We start from the raw sequence: 17853 nt of genomic DNA, 5'->3' as shown, positions 1-17853 counted from the left end.
CTAGGTGTGAATGAGCGAGTGAGGTTTCTGTTTCTGTGTGACCTGCTACTGGCTGGCAACCAGTTCAGGATGTCCCCTAGCCCCTGCCCAAGGACAGCATGGATGGGCTCCAGCTCCTCTGCGACCCAACTGAGGATAAGCGGAGCATAAAATGGATGGATATTTAAGACTGTATTTTTAATCACATTTTTGTGTGCTAAAATGATATCCATAGTTTTGGCAGTATTATAAGAGGGAAATACTTTGGCTGCATAGATTAACTTCAAAAACTCAATACGTACCGGAGCAAAACAAGGTGTCAACCAGGGATGCACAATTAACTGAAATTATTATATATTGCAATGTGATGTTGTGTGATTGTGGAATCACAAGATTTAGTTTTTTTTTTAAGTGATATCGTTTTTGGCCAACCGATATTGTGACAGTTTGGGTTTTAACGACAAAGGCCAATCAGAGGCAAGTGTGTGTGAAGTTGGCGTCGCTGTCTGTGTCTGCGGCTATGATAGGCTGGTGTATGCTGTCAGTCAAACAGCTGTCCACCCACTGGCGACCAAAACAAGCATGACAGCTGGAATCTTTTGAGGCTTGTAACATTGAAAATAAATTCATCAACTAAATTGGACTCTGAACAAAGTCAACTGAGTGCAAAGAATTGGTGATCACATGCTGGTGCTCCGTGGATTGTCATCGGGTCCGGGAATCGACATAGGCTGTGCCGGGAGAGAAAGAAATAGCAAGGCTTCAGTTCTAGCCTAGTGCTATAACTAGGCTATTAACTCTATTAAGCCCTGTATCTCAGTAAAGCCTGATCTATTACCCATGAAACGGATTACCTGGATTTACAACTTGTGGGAAACTCTTGGATTTTAATCAACGCGGATACTTGGCTGAAGTCGCGGTTACCTGATGCTAGCTTACAGCTGGCCAGACACTAAATAACCTTCTTACTCTGAAAGGAGTATCCCTCCAATTATGTTTAAATTTTGTATGACACTAAAGACCATTCATTCAACTGCAATACTGTATTCTGTTTTTATTTGTAGATCTATAGTTATCATGTTGTCACAGTTTTATACTCTCAGTCGGTAATAGGGTCACCTTGAGGTAAGCTTGACCCTTGTACCTACTAGGTACTTACATTGATTGAGGAATCAAAAAGTAAATAATTTGGCGAATTTGGCCATAAATTTTGCTTCATGATTAGCAGTATACGGGGGATACGATTGAAAATCCAGTTATTATACAAATGTGTTAACGTACAAAGCTTAACTGTAATGCAACATTTGAGCAATGCTTGTGCAATGACCTAAATTGCAATATATGAAGAAGGAATTTAACCCAAGTAGTAGCGGTATGAGCGTAGTGGTACAACTGATATGCAACAAAGCTTTAGACCTTATGTCATAATCCAATCTTTGTCACAAGCAATAAACGGAGACAGGACCCAATAGCGTTTGTTAAACTCAGTTTTATTGAAATAGAGAGTAGTGCTTGCTTTCACGATCCGATGATCGTCAGACATGGGTAGCTGATAGCAGGAACGCGGTGGTGGAACTTCCGTGTCGAGCGGGGATAGTTGTGGGTGGCAGGAAAGCTGGTCGATAGCCGGGACAGGGGATCAAGGGCGGTAATCGAGTCCAGAAAAAAGGTCAGCAACAAGTATCAGGCAGGAAACAGGGCAAAACAGGTCGATGGCCAGGTACGGAAGAGCAGGGCAGAAACGGGTCCAGAAACAGGTCGGCAACAGGTAATCAGGCAGGAGAAAACAGAGCAGGAGATTGTCAGAGGGTACGGTGCTTGACTAGCAAAAACGTATGTTCGCAGGACGGTCTGGCGTCTCTTGGAAGCCAGGGGTTTAAAAAGAGTCAATGAGCCAATCAGCGCTCAGGGCTGTTAGCGCCAACGGGGCATTCGCAGGTGACCTGAATCAGCAATCATGACAATTATCTTAATCAAGAAACACTGATTTGCATAGTGCTTTCTGATATGTTGGTGGTGGACTTCAGGAGAACCAGAACTCACCCGGTTCCTGTAACCATCAAAGGAGAATGTGTAGAATTTGTCCAGACCCACAAATACCTGGGTGTGCAGCTGGACAACAAACTGGACTGGACTGCCAACACAGAAGCTCTATGTAGGAAAGGGCAAAGCCGACTTTACTTCCTCAGAAGGCTGGCCTCCTTCAAAATCTGCAAAAAGCTCCTGAAAATATTCTATGAGACAGTTGTGGCAAGCGCCCTCTTCTATGCGACAGCGTGTTGGGGAGGCAGCGTCAAGAAGAAGGATGCCTCTCATCTCAATAAACTGGCTAGGAAAGCGAGCTCTGTTGTGGGCAAAGAGCTGGACAGCCTAACAACAGTAGCTGAGAGACGGGCACTGGAGAAGCTGCGGTCAATCATGGACAATCCATCGCATCCACTACACAGCATTATCTCCAGACAGAAGAGCAGTTTCAGCGACAGACTGCTGTCACTGTCATGTACTACGGACAGACTGAAGAGATCTTTTCTTCCTCATGCCATGAGGCTCTTTAACTCTACCCGGCAGAGTAAACGCCCACAGTAAACCACACCACCTACATTGCATATTACCGAATCTTATTGCAATATGTATTCTGTGTAGCACTATTTAGTTATTCTATATAACACGCTACAGTGGGCATTTGCACGTCACACTGGGTATTTGTATATTGTATTCTTTTTGCTTTATTATTGTATTGTTCTCAGCTCAGGGATGCTGCTGGAAATGTGAATTTCCCTTTGGGGATGAATAAAGTATCTATCTATCTATCTATCTATCTATCTATCTATCTATCTATCTATCTATCTATCTATCTAAAGAGTCACTTAACTTTTTCAACGACGAATGTTAGAGAATGGAGAAACCAAAAAGTCTTTCAACAAAATATGATGCGAGCATTTTTACGTATACATACGTATAAAAACCATTAGGTCATTGAGAAGTGGTTAACCGATGAGAATGCACTGTGCAAATCAGTGTTATGGCACTGTGGGTAAAAAACGTGTGATAATGGGATAAGGTGTAATGCTATTTCATATGTCATCCGCACCACTGGTGGTCTAGTGGTAGTATGTTGTCGCTCTCACCCCCACGATTTGGGTTTAAGTCCGATTGCATGCAATGTTTTAGTCAGGGGCACAAATTAATGCACCAATACCCTAAGTTTCATGCGCCTAATGTATCCAAATAATGCGTAAAATATATTAACTACTAAAGAAGTCTCTAGTGATTCATTGTTTCATTATTAGTTTGAAGTTTGGGTTACTTTCAAAGAACAGAGAGAACATGAGAAGCATGTTAAAACTGTTTTAAACTTGAGAGTGCAACTCAACTTATCAATATTCATGTCACCTGTGCCGAGGTGCAAATGAGCTAGACACACTAAAAGCCAACAATGCCTGACAAGCCAAGCTGTTCTGCGCCCTGGGATCATCTTATCAAGCCTATCAGAACTCAACACCTCCATGTGCTTTTCCATAAAACTACTTGGGCCATTTTGAGTGCTTTCAGATCCATGAAATTGAATGTGAATTAGCAGTTTTGGGCAAGCTATGCCAATGTGACCCACCGTAATGAATGAGATTAAACCAAAGAAAAATCGAATCAATTCTGGTCAAGGGTGAATTCGTAGGATTTATTTTACAATCAAGATATAACAGTTTTAACTGAGAAAAGGTCTTCTACAAAGTTGACCATTATTTTTTGTCTAATTTTGTATTGAGCACCGACCACACCTTAAACATCAAATAATTATGAACCCAGAAAAAACACATTTTTATGCCGTCTCCTGTCTCCTAAAATGGACATTAAATTCTGAATAACTCAAACATCTATTTTATTTTACGATACAGTATGTGTATGTTAATCTCTTTATGGCAACCACATGAGGTGCAGGGTTGTGAAATTAATTTCTACCGAGGGCCACATCAATGCATTGGCTGTCTTCAAAGGGCCTTATGTAACTTATAAATGTAACAATGCCTTTTAAGTATATCTGAATGTATTTCATATTCAAGGCACAAATATTACAGTTTCATTGCTAACATTTCCCTACTCATGATGGGTTATGAATTAAATATGGGCTACTCAAATTACAAGAAATTTGATATGTGAGAGCAAAAATGTTCTTGACCTGTGAGAAAAGATTTAAGTTACGAGACTTCCCTGATGTTACCACTGGAACAAGAGGCTTTAAAGTCATTGTATGATTGTCATATTCATTTTATTACATTCTTATGTTAATTTACGATTTGAATGTGTTTTTATTATTAAAAACATGCATTTTACAGATATTTGGAGTTAACTTACATGCTTCTGTGAGACCAGAAACAAGTTAATAGGTTTTCAGTTCTCTCGTCTTGGGAAAATTCAAGCAATTCTAGATAAGAGCACGACTCAACAACATTTATTTATTCATTCAAGGATATGGATTTTTAGCGCATAGTTGCGCTGAGCTTTGTGGCTATCATAGTCGACAGGCATTGTGGGAAATGTTGTTTTTGGTCAAAGCACACTTTTAACCCCTTTATTTTTAAAAGCTCAGACAGAAAGCTGTCGCGAGCAACAAAAAATGGTATGGCATGCGACATAGTGTTAGGGAAAATTAAACAATTATCTCCATTTGGATGGCAATAGGTGCAGTGTCCATAGGCAAACTAATACTAATGTATTTAAATACAGAGACTTTGATATCATTTTGAGTATGTGATTGAAAACATATTTAAAAAAGCTAATTGTATTAACATAAAGAGTTGGAATTCATAAAGTTTTTTTCATATTCTCGTGGGTGTTGTTTTTAAATTTTATATCTTTCATATCTTAGAGCTATAATATCCAATAATAATAATATCCAAATGAAATAATTTAACTATGTGCTTGAGAACTACTTTTGAGCTTGAGAGATTGCCAGTATTTCAAATTGTCAGACTAGGAAATTTGAAAAGTGTGCATTAAATGCTAAATTAATAGGCAAAATGTCTTCTTTAGTGTATTGAAAAACTAGTTTTTAATAATGTCCATTCGTTCAAATTACACTAAACATTGCTAGTGAATAACCACGGAAACACAATGTCTGCTGTGTCTTAGGTATGTTTAACAATGTGTTACCGTTGTGTGGGAAAACAATATATCTTTCCAAAATAATTATAAAAAGAAAAAATAATTACAGCAGTATTTAACATGATCTTGAATGCTAAACTTAACATTAACATATTAATGAAAACATTGAATGACGATTTTACAAATGAGCAATCAAAAACAGGTTTGAGAGTTACATGTTTTTTGTCACATAACAGCAACAAACTGTTTGGTAAACCGATATCAAGACAGCATTGTTTTACATAAAACATTTACTGTTCCGTAACTACTTTGTCTTTCCTCTCAAAATAACACTATATAAGGGTATACTCATTCATGAATTTGGCTAGAAAATTCTGGCTCATCAGTTAAATTAAATTTGGAACTTTTCTAGCTCCTTCAAAGAAACTGTGAAGACAGATTTTATAGCAGAAGCCTTGAGTAATAAGTACCTGGTTGATGTCATTGAGGTCAGAAAAGAGGTAAAACATATCTTACACAGGTAAGCTAGTTGGATAAGACGGGAAAAATGCAAAACAAAATTAATAACACCAGTGAATGTGATAAGCTATTGGGAAACAAGGGAGCCACATCCTGCTTTGCTTTCATATATACACCCATTTCACCCTTCATTAAACATAGCGTTATACCCTTGTGGATTTATACGCAGCTCGCTAACTCGGCTGTACATTTCTCCTTACCAAGACGGTGCTTCAATGCATTGTGTCTGTACTGCAGGAACAGCAGTTTCTTTACAACATTTTGCAGAACCACTTCGATTTGACACCAAAATAACCTGGATTAGTCAACGATTTAAAGAGACAGTGACTAAAATTACCCCACTTGTAATAGTGAATAAGAGCCGCCATTAAAACAAAAACAAAAACAAAAAAAAAAACAAGTCACTGTCATCTGGATCATTATATTTGTCAGGGTTTAAGCCTGCACCAGATGGTAAGAGAAACTGTGATAGCATCCATCTGGCAATGGATTACAAATGTTCTTAATCGTACGTAAGAAGTGAGATTGCTTCGGCAGGGATATCATTGTCGAGGGCGAAGAATAATCTGAAGACGTGAATGGTGTAAGCAGGGAGTCACATAACACATGATAAAGAGGACACAGAGTTTGTTATAGAGATTAATTTCCCCTTCTTCTTCTTCAAGGAACTGGCCTACATTTTGGGTTTTTCATGGCCAAAATTCAAGTACTTTTTGAGGACTTTAAAAGCCAGTTTTCCTGTTTATCCAGTACCATTAATAGACGGATTGGGAATCATTTATTTGCATATCCACAATTGTATCTGATTTACATTTTAATTTTTTTATCTTGCGTCTGCATTTATCAAGACATCATTTTTAGATCTTGACTAAATCACAAACTTTTTTGTGGATCTGATTAATATGTGTGTAAATATCAACAAGAAAAATCTCTCCTCATATAGGTGTTGGGTAAAAATGGATATAATAATATGTAGTGTTATGAAGCTTTCATTTTCTGTTGCTGGAAGTTCTTCACTTACCACTGGGAAACGCTACCTTATTTTGGAGTCCAAAAATAAATCATTACAATGATTATACCTGTCTTCTTGGGTGCAAACCAAAGGGTGCTTTATTGGACAATGCTATACAAACGAATGCCGGCTGCCGTTAATCACGGAGGAAGAAAAATGCAATGGCAAACCAAAGGCACAGGAAAGCAATGTCTGTGTATTTTAAAGCCTACTTTTTGAGAAACATTTTTTTGTTTTTTTTTCCCCGATACGGACAGTGAGAAGGAATTTCCCTAGGTGTACCATAAATATAATCTAAACTATTCTAATTTCAAGCATTTACAAGCACTTCACTCAAAATGTAAGCTCTTTTTTTCATCCTTGCAAACACAACTATTCATAAAGCATTTTCAAGGATTTCAACCACTCATACGAACCCTGATTATATCAGATTTGGACAATAAAACAAGCCTTAACATCATTGGAAAAAAGCTTCGTCATTGTCTAAAACTGCATGTAGCCAAGGGAGATGTCAGCCCCGAGGTGTCTGAAAAAGCATATTGCCCTACTCGGACTCACAGTCTGTTACAAATGACCCAGGACTGACTCTCATAACAGGCTGCAGTACTATGAGTTATATCCTTGGTCGGGGACACGTTCAATCACAGACCACACTTAATTAAGTTAAACCAGGTCCAATAAATGTGATGTATGACGTTTCAGCAATGAAACTTGTCCCCATCTGTTGACAAAAGCATTGAGACCCAGGTCTGGCCCAGGAGATGGATGACAGACATCACAATGAAATGCATTTCAAGTCATGTCTTGAAATTGACAGGAAGTATGTATGTGACAGACAACCTGGTGGAAGAACAGCCTACAGAGTGGGGACAAGGACAAGGCCACGCCAGACCTGGCTAAGATGGGTTTCTGTGGTAAGGCCGCCATGGACATTGAAATCATTGGTAAATATTTGATTGTCAGCAGCAGACAGACACACATAATCTACTACAGTGTTTTCCACACTATAAAGCCTGACAGATTAGACGGCCAACGCCAAAAATATATATTTTATCATATACTTTACACACAAAAAGAAGGAGCATAAAATTCAGACTCCAGTTAGAGCTTCCATGTGTACATGTACATATTAATACAATGCATTAATATGTGTCGCTGATCCAAATCCTAAAACAGGAATCCAACCCGAGTAGTGGCAGTGAGAGCGCCACACATGACTCCTAGATCACCAGTGCTACAGAAGACGTACCGTAAAGCATTAAACCTTTTCTCATAATCACACTATTTTATGGAGCCACAACACTGATTGCCCAATGTATTCGGTCTCTCCACTTTTTCACCTGAGCGCCGATAACCTCTCTGTTTAATATGTATGCTTGTATAGTATTTAGTTGAAAAACAATATTTTCTCTATTCTCTAACATTCATTGGCGAAGAAGTGGATAAAATGTTGAATCTATTTATCAGAATGCACGATCCAACAAAGTGTTCCTGGCACTGTGAGTTAAAATAGGTGTAAGGGAAATTATAGTTGTATTATAGTTTGTATGTGCCTTTGTATGATGTTGTTCTCAAAAGTACCTTAACAGTACCTTAACAAGCAGTTTTAGGGGTTGCATCCATGCAATGTAGACTTATACGCCAGTATATACGGTACTTCAATTCAATTTGGTTTTCAGAAAAAAGGGAATATATGCTACCATCGCTGCTTTGGAGTGCACAATAATTTTTTCTGTATATTTGAGTGGACGTTTTTTCCTAATTTGGGTCGCAGCTTGTCATTAGTGGGTCTTGAAGTCAGACCAGTTTAGAAACACTGGTCTAGTGGTGATGTGACGGCACTATCACACTTCTACTCGAGTTCAATTCCCTTTGCATACAATGTAGGTCAGCGATGTTTATCGATTTGATCAATAATTGCAAAATCGTTGCTCAAATACAGTATTAAAACCATGAGTGTTTACACTTACCAATAATTACTGTTTGCATTTCCGATCGTATCTGCAGTATTGTGCAGTACTGGGTTAAAAGGAGCACTTTTAAATTTCTGTCCAAAGAGGGGTTTTTGGGTGCGTCCTATAATCTGGAAAATACAGTAATCCATATGAGGGCTGTCACTGGATATAGACGCCCAAAAAGAGTTTAGGACCTACGCCCCCCATGGCTAAGTGATTTTATAATGTGACAAAATGAGGCTTGTAAAGCAGTGTATAAATAGGGCCTGTCAAAAAACAATCACAAAATCCCGAATGCCTCTTCAATCAGATATGTTTTCAAACAACATAGAGAGAGAGACACTCCAGCGAGCATGAATTACGTAAACATAAAAAGCTGATTTTTGTTTTCTTATTATTAACCCAATGCAGTTTTGTTACTTCAATAAGATCACATCTGACATTTTCTTAAGAATCCCGCTGGATCAGTATATTTTCAACAAAATGCTACATCCGTTCCAATAAAACTTTTACCCAGGCAAACAACAAACTGAACTCAAAAGAACAGAAGTTCACTTCAGGAGACTTAAAATTCAAGAATGTGAATTAAAACACAAAGAATTGGTTTGCTCTCGGTTGGAGCTCATTGGCTGCTCACACTGTGTTTTTTGGGCAGATAGCCTGGCATTCGTGCCGGTTTTGCCGTGTCCCTTGGTTTATTTCCAACCCGCTTCTCGTTTATCGCCATTGCCGCTTTACGTTGTCGGTTCCTGTTTAGCCTGGCTGCTCACTGTCGATTTTTTGATTGCCTAGTCTGGCCTATCGCCACATTTGCAGGGTTCCTAGCTTTGTTTATTCCCGGCCAGCTTTGCGTTTGTCACTGGCCGTTGCCGCTTTTCGTTGTTGGTTCCTGGTTACCTTAGCTGCTTACTGCAATGTTTTTTGTCGCCCAGCCTCGCGTTTTTCTGCCGAGGCAGCGGATGTATTACATTAATCGATCCCGGTCAGCTCGCTGTGTGTTTTTTATTCCAGTCAGCCACTTTCAGCCTACTCTTTTTTGTACCATTACTCCTCCCACCCTCGACACAACGCCTAGGCATTCTTCCAAGAAAACGACCAAAATTTCACTAATAACACTCGTAATCTCTAGGACTAATCAACACGTAAAACGATATGGCAACTGGCTTGCTAGGGTGCTGGTGTTCCTCAGATAACATTACAGCCTAAGATGACGAGGACAAGACATTGTGGCTTTTTGTATTTTTTTTTTTGCCGCGTAAGTCGCTGTTGCTATAATTTTGTCAGTCTAGCTCCCCATTAGTTTTGGGGAAGCCGAGGGCTTTCCTGTTTTGTTTACTCCATGTTGGCGCTCGTTGGCTGCCCAGAGTGTGTAGTCTGGCTGGATAGCCTGTCGTTAGCGGCGGTCATGTGTTTTGGTTGTTTCCCCAACCAGCTCAACATTTATTCTCGTACTTGTTGCCGCTTTTTGTTGTTGGTTCCCGTTAGCATGGCCACATGTTTTTTGATCGGATATGGAGTTAGCCACGGTTTCACCGTGTCCTTTGTTTTTTTTTATCCCCAGCCGGCTTTACGTTATTGCCTTAGCTGTTCCCGCTTTTCTTTGTTTGTTCCCGGGTAGCCTGGCTGCTCGCGTTTTCCCGCTAAGGCTGCAGCCGCCTTTTATTGATTGGTCCCAGTTAGCAACCTGTTGGTGGCTCTCCATGTGTTTTATTTTTGCCATTTAGCCACAATTTGGCTCTTTGTTGTATCATTACTGCATCCACCTGCGACATAATGCAAAGGCATTCTCCACAAAACTACCAAAACCTTGCTTAAAACGCTACAAGCCTCTTTGATTTATTAACACATAAAAACATGTTGGCGACTGGCTTGTTAGGGTGCTAATGCTCCTCCAATGACTTCACAGTTCAGGATGACAAACACAAGGTATGCTGTCTTCAAATTGCATTATCATCGAAAATAGATTACATTCTGATTAAATCTATACATATACAGATTTCAAGCAAATAACGTGCTAATCTATACATATACAGATTTCAAGCAAATAACGTGCTAATCCTTTATGTTCTGCACGTTTGAAAGTTTGGAATTACCTTTAATACATTAGCATAATGCAATAATGCTAAAATTGGGAAATACTGTTTTCTCCATATGAACTTACAGGCTATGTGAAGACTGGCCTCTCTGCTCACAATGGTGCCAAATGAGTTTGATGCCAGACACTGAAAAATGCCAGCATCGTCTGTCTTACTCAGACGAGTGATGTGCAAATTTCCTCCCATGAGAGAATACCTTGAACCAGGCGCAGGAACAACGAAGGAATCGTTGAGCTTCCACCTGTAAAAACACAACACAAAAACAGTGAGTGAGTCCATTTGTCAATCAACACGCTGTAACTGGAATTCCAATGTGTAGAAGTGCTTCCTAATTTGCAATTGGTATGGGATTTTACCTTAAAAAAAGTCTGACCCCAATTGTATACATGTAACTTGGATTACAATCATTTAATTTAGGGGTCGGGAACCTTCATGACCGTTTTGAACAAAAAGCCAAAAAAGCAAAATATTTGAATTGTTTTGAATAAGATAGCCACAACCATAAATCTTAAGAGAAAATTCAACAAAACCACCAAAGCCGCTTTCAAGACAAAAGCTAATTTTTAAGCGCATTTTATTTCTTGGTGTGACGTTTAACGATTTGATAAAATTTACGAAAAAGTAACGCCACCCCTTATATCCCATATCAACGTAAATATACCACTAAAATGTGTCTTCCTCCAACAGTTGCTTAAGAATGGTGAGGCTCATTTTAACCTTCATTTGTTTCATGAAATCTGGCCTCAAAACAAGGTGCGCGCAACCTTCTTTTGTAAAAATGTCACAAAATACTGAAAACGAAAAGTGGATTTCCCTTCCAGGCAGTGGGCGCAAGCGAGAGAGAGAGAAAGAGGAGCGTGCATAGCATCGGCCATCCCTACAGCTCACCCAAACAACTTGCTCTGAGTGCTTTACAGTAGTGGTGTTTTGGGGTGTTTACTATGTGTTTTGTGGGTCTTTATTATAAATGTATTTAGAGTGAACATACATCGTTTAATGAGCTTCCATATTAAGGATTTACTACCAAAAACAGACAAATCTAGGTCAGTTGGTGTACACCTGGACTGTAAACTGTATAAAAAAACGGTGCCCTATATATAATGGCCTGCACTATTTTCATTATGGTGTCCCTATTGTTTCACATGATCTCAAATTGTCTTCGCTCTTACCAAATTGGAAACAATACAGAGACATTTTGCATGTGATACATTTCATCTCCGAGACAGATGTACTCATTAAAAGATCCATATCTGACGCGCGGGCCACAGGTTACCAACCCCCCAAAAAAGTTCATTTTCTGTGATAGTTTTGTTTTTTGTCACCTGATTTGCTCGAGACCAGTGCTAGGAATTAAATTGACAGAACTATTTCAAGGCAGTGGAGGATTCCCAACACTGCATTGTTCACATCTTTGTTTGGTTTTCATTTTTTAAATGTTTTTATCAAGCAATATTCATCATATTTAAACTCATCCACTTTTTTACTAAGGAAAATAGAGTTTTAAAAATGCTTTAATTTTTAGGGGTGCTTGAGTTGAATATTATGTTAAATGTGTTTACATTCTATTGTTCACTTCATTTCCACTTTGACTTAATTCTTCATATGGATGGAAGGTATTTTAAGGTTAGTGGTTAGCGTGTCCACAGCACAGTTCTGAGGGCATGGGACCAAAGCTTGCCACCGGCCTTGCTCTGCAGAGTTTGCATGTTCTCTCCATGCTGGTGTAGGTTTCCTCCGGGCTCTCTGGTTTTCTCCCACATTCCCAAAAACATGCATGTCAAGTTAATTGGCCGATCAAAATTGTACCTAGATGTGAATAAGAGTGAGTTGTCTGTCTCTGTCTCTGTATGCCCCGCGACTGTCTGGCGACCAGTTCAAGATGTCTCCTGCCCAATGCCCGAAGACGGCTGGGATGAGCTCCAACACCCCCCGCAATCTGACTGAGGTTAAGCGGTGCAGATATTAGATGGATGATAGTTGACTCTTTACAGTTTTAAGTGCAATATCTCGGTTCTTAGTGCAATTGGTATATTTATTTTAGAAGTATTTTGTAATGATTAATGAATTATTATCATTAATTATTACTAACCAGCTCAGTGGCCTTGGGGTATGGCGCCCGCCCCGAGACTGGGAGGTTGTGGTTCAAGCCTCGGCCGAGTCATACCTAAGACTTACACATTGGTACCCGTTGCCTCCCTGCTTGGCGTTCAGCATTAGGGGGTTTGGTAACCTAATGACTCCCAACACCTCAGTTGGGCTGAGCGAGGGGGCTGGGAATCCCCTCCTCTGAATCAATCTCCCAAAAAGAGTCAGAAATGACTCTAGCCACCTCCCACTAGGGGGATATGGCTGCGGTATATATATATTACTAATCTATATTGTATACTTTGCCACTGGAGTGCAACCGTAATTTTGTTTTAGCAATACAATGATAATTAAGGTGATTCTGATTGTATATAAAAGCCTCATGTGAATTGATTGATTCCCAATTTATTTTATGCACATGCTGAAAAAAATACCACAATTGTATCCATCCATATACATAGTGGATGCCACAGTTGCAGCCATCCTTTAAGTCTATGCCTCTGGGAAGCCACATATGAGCAGAACTTGTAAACTGTCATGATTGCCCATTGTCCTCACCTGTGCCCGCTCGTTTGGCCTCAGCTGCTGCTCATTGCCTGACTGGTTGCCCTCCTATTTAAACTCAGTACTCCATTAACTCCTTGTCAGTCTGTCAGCGAACCTCCGCATACACAAGGCAAGCACTATTGACTCTGGCTCCCGTCTGTCCCGTCCTCACCTGTATCCTGCTCGTCTACCGATCGTCTCTGGCTCCCTGACATTTCCCTTCCTTTGACCATGCTCTGATCTCCCGCTACAGCTACTTGACCCGTTTTGCCCATTGACCACACTCCGATCTCCCGCCCTGAAAACTCCACTCGTTTCCGCATTCCGGGCCACGCTCGATCCCGTGAGCTCCTTGCTCCTCCTGCCCAGCGAGCACCGGATTGCTGTTGTTTGTTTCCCCGCATCTGACTTCTTCGATTCTCCAATAAAGTTTTGTGTGAAACGTTACGCGTTTGTGTCTACCATCTGTTATAGTTCTGACCGTAAACAGGCGAGACGAAGCAATAGAACACAATTTTGTATTAATAAGCGAACAAAAAAAGTACTTTCTTGATTTTGGTAAGACATTAATTAAATTATCCTTTATTTAATGTCAAAAGTTAAATGTGGAATCGGCTGTTTGTGTAGTAACGTTGCCCCGGTTACGACCTTGTAATCTGAATATATGCAACAGTCATGTATGAAGGATTTTTTTTCGTCTCTAGTAATGTAAAAAATTCATTCGGATTGCTCCAAAACCCGAATTGTGATTGCAGTCAGGTTCTTCCCAGCATCTCTCGGTAGTCAGTGATTCAATCAAATGCATAGGCTATAATGCTGGCCCACATAAATGTTTCAAGGAGGAACCATTCGACCTACTAAAGATTTAAAGCTTGGCTATTTGCATTTAACTGCAACGTGCAGAACTGCAAATAGTACGTAGTCCCAAAGGAAAGATTGTTGGCTTGACACAAATTAAAACATATTTTTTTGTAGGTTTTCATTTGTCATCATTTCTCGGGAGAGAGGTTACTGGGCATTGATTGGTGGCTCGCAAAAATGCTGAGTCTTCAGGGTAAAAATAAATAAAAGTGAAAATGTTGATGTTTAATAAAGTGCAGAGTTTTTTCAGAGGTATTTTATTTCTTCAACACAGTAGGTAAGAAGGAAAACTGCATCAGATCCTTAGATAGACACTCATGAATATGTTTTATCAATTAATAACCATGTCAAATTATGGTGAAATTGTTCTAAACTGAATAAATATGTGGATGTTTATTGAGCAGAAATCTTAACAAATAGTTTACAAATGTACAAGAATCATTTGTTTAACTGATATAACAAACGTTTCAGTAAGTGCAGCAAATCAAATGTATTCAAATCGACCCATTATAAATATATTAAGCCAAATTAAAGAGGGTAGGTTTGCTCTTGGGGACACAACGCATTTTTATGATGACCGCACAATATTGTTGGTTTCATAACAATGATTGTTCCATATTGGTGGGGACGTGTCCCCTCTGTCCATGTCAAAACTACTTCCTTGGCCAAAATTTATAAGAAAGAAATTCATACAGTACCTCATGACAAGTTGATATTGAAAAATGACAACAAAAAAGTAATAGTATTTGACCCCGGTGCAAACAAAGGTCTATTGCAGGGGTCAACAACCTTTTCGGTGAAGAGTGCCACTTTCAAATGTCCTTGTAAATCAGTGTGCCACACCAAAATTAATGACTCGCATAACTTTTTTTAATATCCAACAGAGCTGTCATTTTACACCAGTCAACATCGATAGACATTTTAAACGTATAACTCAGTGTTTTTCAAGCCTTTTTGAACCAAGGTACACTTTTATTTATAAAATACTTCCGAGGCACACCGTCCGTCGAAAATGTTTGAAAATGAAGTTATATCAAATATATTACCTTATTACTGCATAAGCAGATAATTAGTATACAAAAAGAAGAAAAATACACAAAATTAAAAAGAATGATGTGCTTTAAGTTTTTATTTTTTACAGTGCAATCTTAAACCGCTTTGTTAAACAAATTAAGTTATTGACTGTACTGTGCTACCTCAACAGCAGATAATTAGTACATAAAAAGTATATAAAAATCTACTGCCACCTACTGATATGGATGACTATTACAGTTCCTCATCAGAAGATAGCAAAAATACTAAATATTGGCCTGATTTTTTTGAAAGATAAAATTGGGCAAATTCCAGCGGCACACTAGAGAAGGTCTCACGGCACACTCGTGTGCGCCGGCACCCTGGTTGAAAAACACTGGTATAACTGACCAATTTATCTTCCACTATTCTTGTTCATCAATCAACTAAAAAAGGAATGTGAATAACAAGGGGAAAGGCCTGAAGCCATCCATGACTTCAACTTTTTGCCGCAAGAATTAACCATAATCAACCATTTTCCCAATCAAAAACAAGTGCCAGTCATCTGTCCACGCTGGATGGAAAGAACGCGATGTTTTCGCTCGTGGAGCTGTCATGATTCGTTCATTTATCACGCGCGGTGTGTTTCTTTGGCTGGGTTGAAACACAGATCTCTCCTCTGCGAGGCGCCGCACAAGCACACACTGACACAAAACCCACCTAAAGCCTAACGTAAAGCCTCTAAATAAGACGGCTCGCAACTGAAAATGTCTAAATTTCAGGTACAAATGCACATTTTAAAGAATAATCATTATTATTTTGCCGTGCGCTCGTGTGCCACTGGTTGCCGACCCCTGGTCTATTGTAGTGACTCAAATCAAATGAGAAAAAATGAAAAGTCATTGAACCTTTGGGTCGGTAGTCAGTATATTGGACTAGAAAAAACTGATGTCTGACTGAAACCAATCAAAAATTTCACCATTAAGACTCAGCTGAAGCACCTCAGAGTATAAAAACAATGGAGCTGAGAGTAGCATACGAAATGCTCAGTTATTCTGAGTGTGGAGTACTTCAGAAACTGAAACCTACTGAATTTTTTAAAACGTGCTTTTGGGTTATTAAGTGTGCCCACAGCGATGGATCGCCTGGACTCGGGAGGGGGGAAAAACAAAAAAACAGTAACACTGGGTTCAAAAACTAACATGAGGGAATGTGCTCTGTTGTTATTGTTCTTTTGTGTTTTGACAATATGGACACTTTTGGTGCATCACTGTCATTAGAGAGGTGGAGTGGCACAATTGAATGATAATCGATATAATTAGAATTCAATTTCTAATTTTAGAATTGTATTTATTAAATGTGTGTTTTGTAGTCTAAATAACAGTGCATTATACGTTTGGATAATAATTTCTGCCAAAAACAAAGTTCTCTTATCAGGTACTGAAAAAAAAAAAACTAGAAATCAAAAAACTAGAAATAGAAATAGAAAGCCTTACAACAAATTCAGCAATAAAACAGTAAATTAATAACAATTCATTAATAAATAAAACTCTTGGAATGTTAAAGCATTGCAATTGATTTACACTTGTAATGAGAAGGAGACTGATCTGTGCTTGCGTCCCTTCAAAAAACCTTAAAAACGACAAATTTGTCTCTGCATGTAGACCCAAAACATTCTTCAAAGTTTACAGTTACAGTTGTTGGTGGCTGTGTTTTCCCGGTAAATAAAAAATGTTTTGATTAAACCAATAACATGCTGGTGTTCTTCCATACTCCTCTTTAACATTGGGTTCCAGATTATTGAATGTAGTCGAGCTGCGCTATCTTAACACATTTTTATTCATGTGATATGTTCCCGATTTGTTCATGCAATGGGACCACAATGCATTTTTTTTTGCCTAAATACGGACAAAGTGTCTTTTTCATGTCCATACGAATCTTATAGGTCATCTTATGTAATGCTCATCTGTACTTGGGATGGACTATATTTGATTACCCTTTGTTGCTTTGATGAATAAGATTGGGAATTGTAGCCAAACTCAGTTAATCCCACTTGGAAAATTGGACATCTGCAAACTGGTAATTAGGTCATTGAGCCATGCATACAATTCACGTGTAATGGTTGTCAATGAAGTAACATACAGAAGACATGTCCAATAAATGATATATTGTATTTTTCGGACTGTAAGGTGCACCCAAAAACCCTAAACTGGGCAGGATAATTGATTCAGATTCAGATTCAGATCTACTTTATTGTCATTCTAGTACACGTGTATACAGAACGAAATGTCGATACATCTGACCCGCACAGTTTCCTTGAATGTACAGATATAAGTAAAAGTTGTATTGTATTATGGCTACGGTGTGCCTTATATAGAACAAAATTGGGAATGCGTTACCCTATTTGTGCGATTATAAGTCGCCAAATGTTTTTGCTGACACAAATTCCATAACAATGATGGGAACGAGAAAATGGTAGGAGCACTGGATCCTAACAATCAGGTTATGAAGACAACATTAGAACGCAGTGGGGAGATCCATATCCTATTTACTAGACCACTATGCATGCAGACGACACATAAAAAGGCATTTAGTCTTATCTCATTATCACAGTATTTTTAGTCACGGTACCAGATATGTTAGACAAATGAGAAAACAGAAAGTGGTTAGAAAATTGTATACAATTGTG

At 38.9% G+C, this 17853-nt stretch overlaps 1 protein-coding gene across 2 annotated transcripts in view; it reads right to left on the bottom strand.

The window, feature by feature from the left end:
- cntn3a.1 (contactin 3a, tandem duplicate 1) overlaps positions 1-17853 on the bottom strand; it is a 176946-nt gene that overhangs the window by 107116 nt on the left and 51977 nt on the right. For both annotated transcript variants that reach the window (XM_088332058.1, XM_088332059.1), the window contains exon 4: positions 10727-10902. In XM_088332058.1, coding sequence (XP_088188184.1) covers positions 10727-10902 — 176 coding nt within the window. The remainder of the gene's footprint in view (positions 1-10726; positions 10903-17853) is intronic.

This window comes from Urocampus carinirostris, chromosome 3, assembly GCF_059441175.1.
Source record: "Urocampus carinirostris isolate Australia breed hairy pipefish chromosome 3, RoL_Ucar_1.0, whole genome shotgun sequence".
In the NCBI taxonomy this organism is placed as follows: Eukaryota; Metazoa; Chordata; class Actinopteri; order Syngnathiformes; family Syngnathidae; genus Urocampus; species Urocampus carinirostris.
Note: the sequence above shows the minus strand (reverse complement) of the source record. Positions and strands in the feature narration are given on the sequence as shown.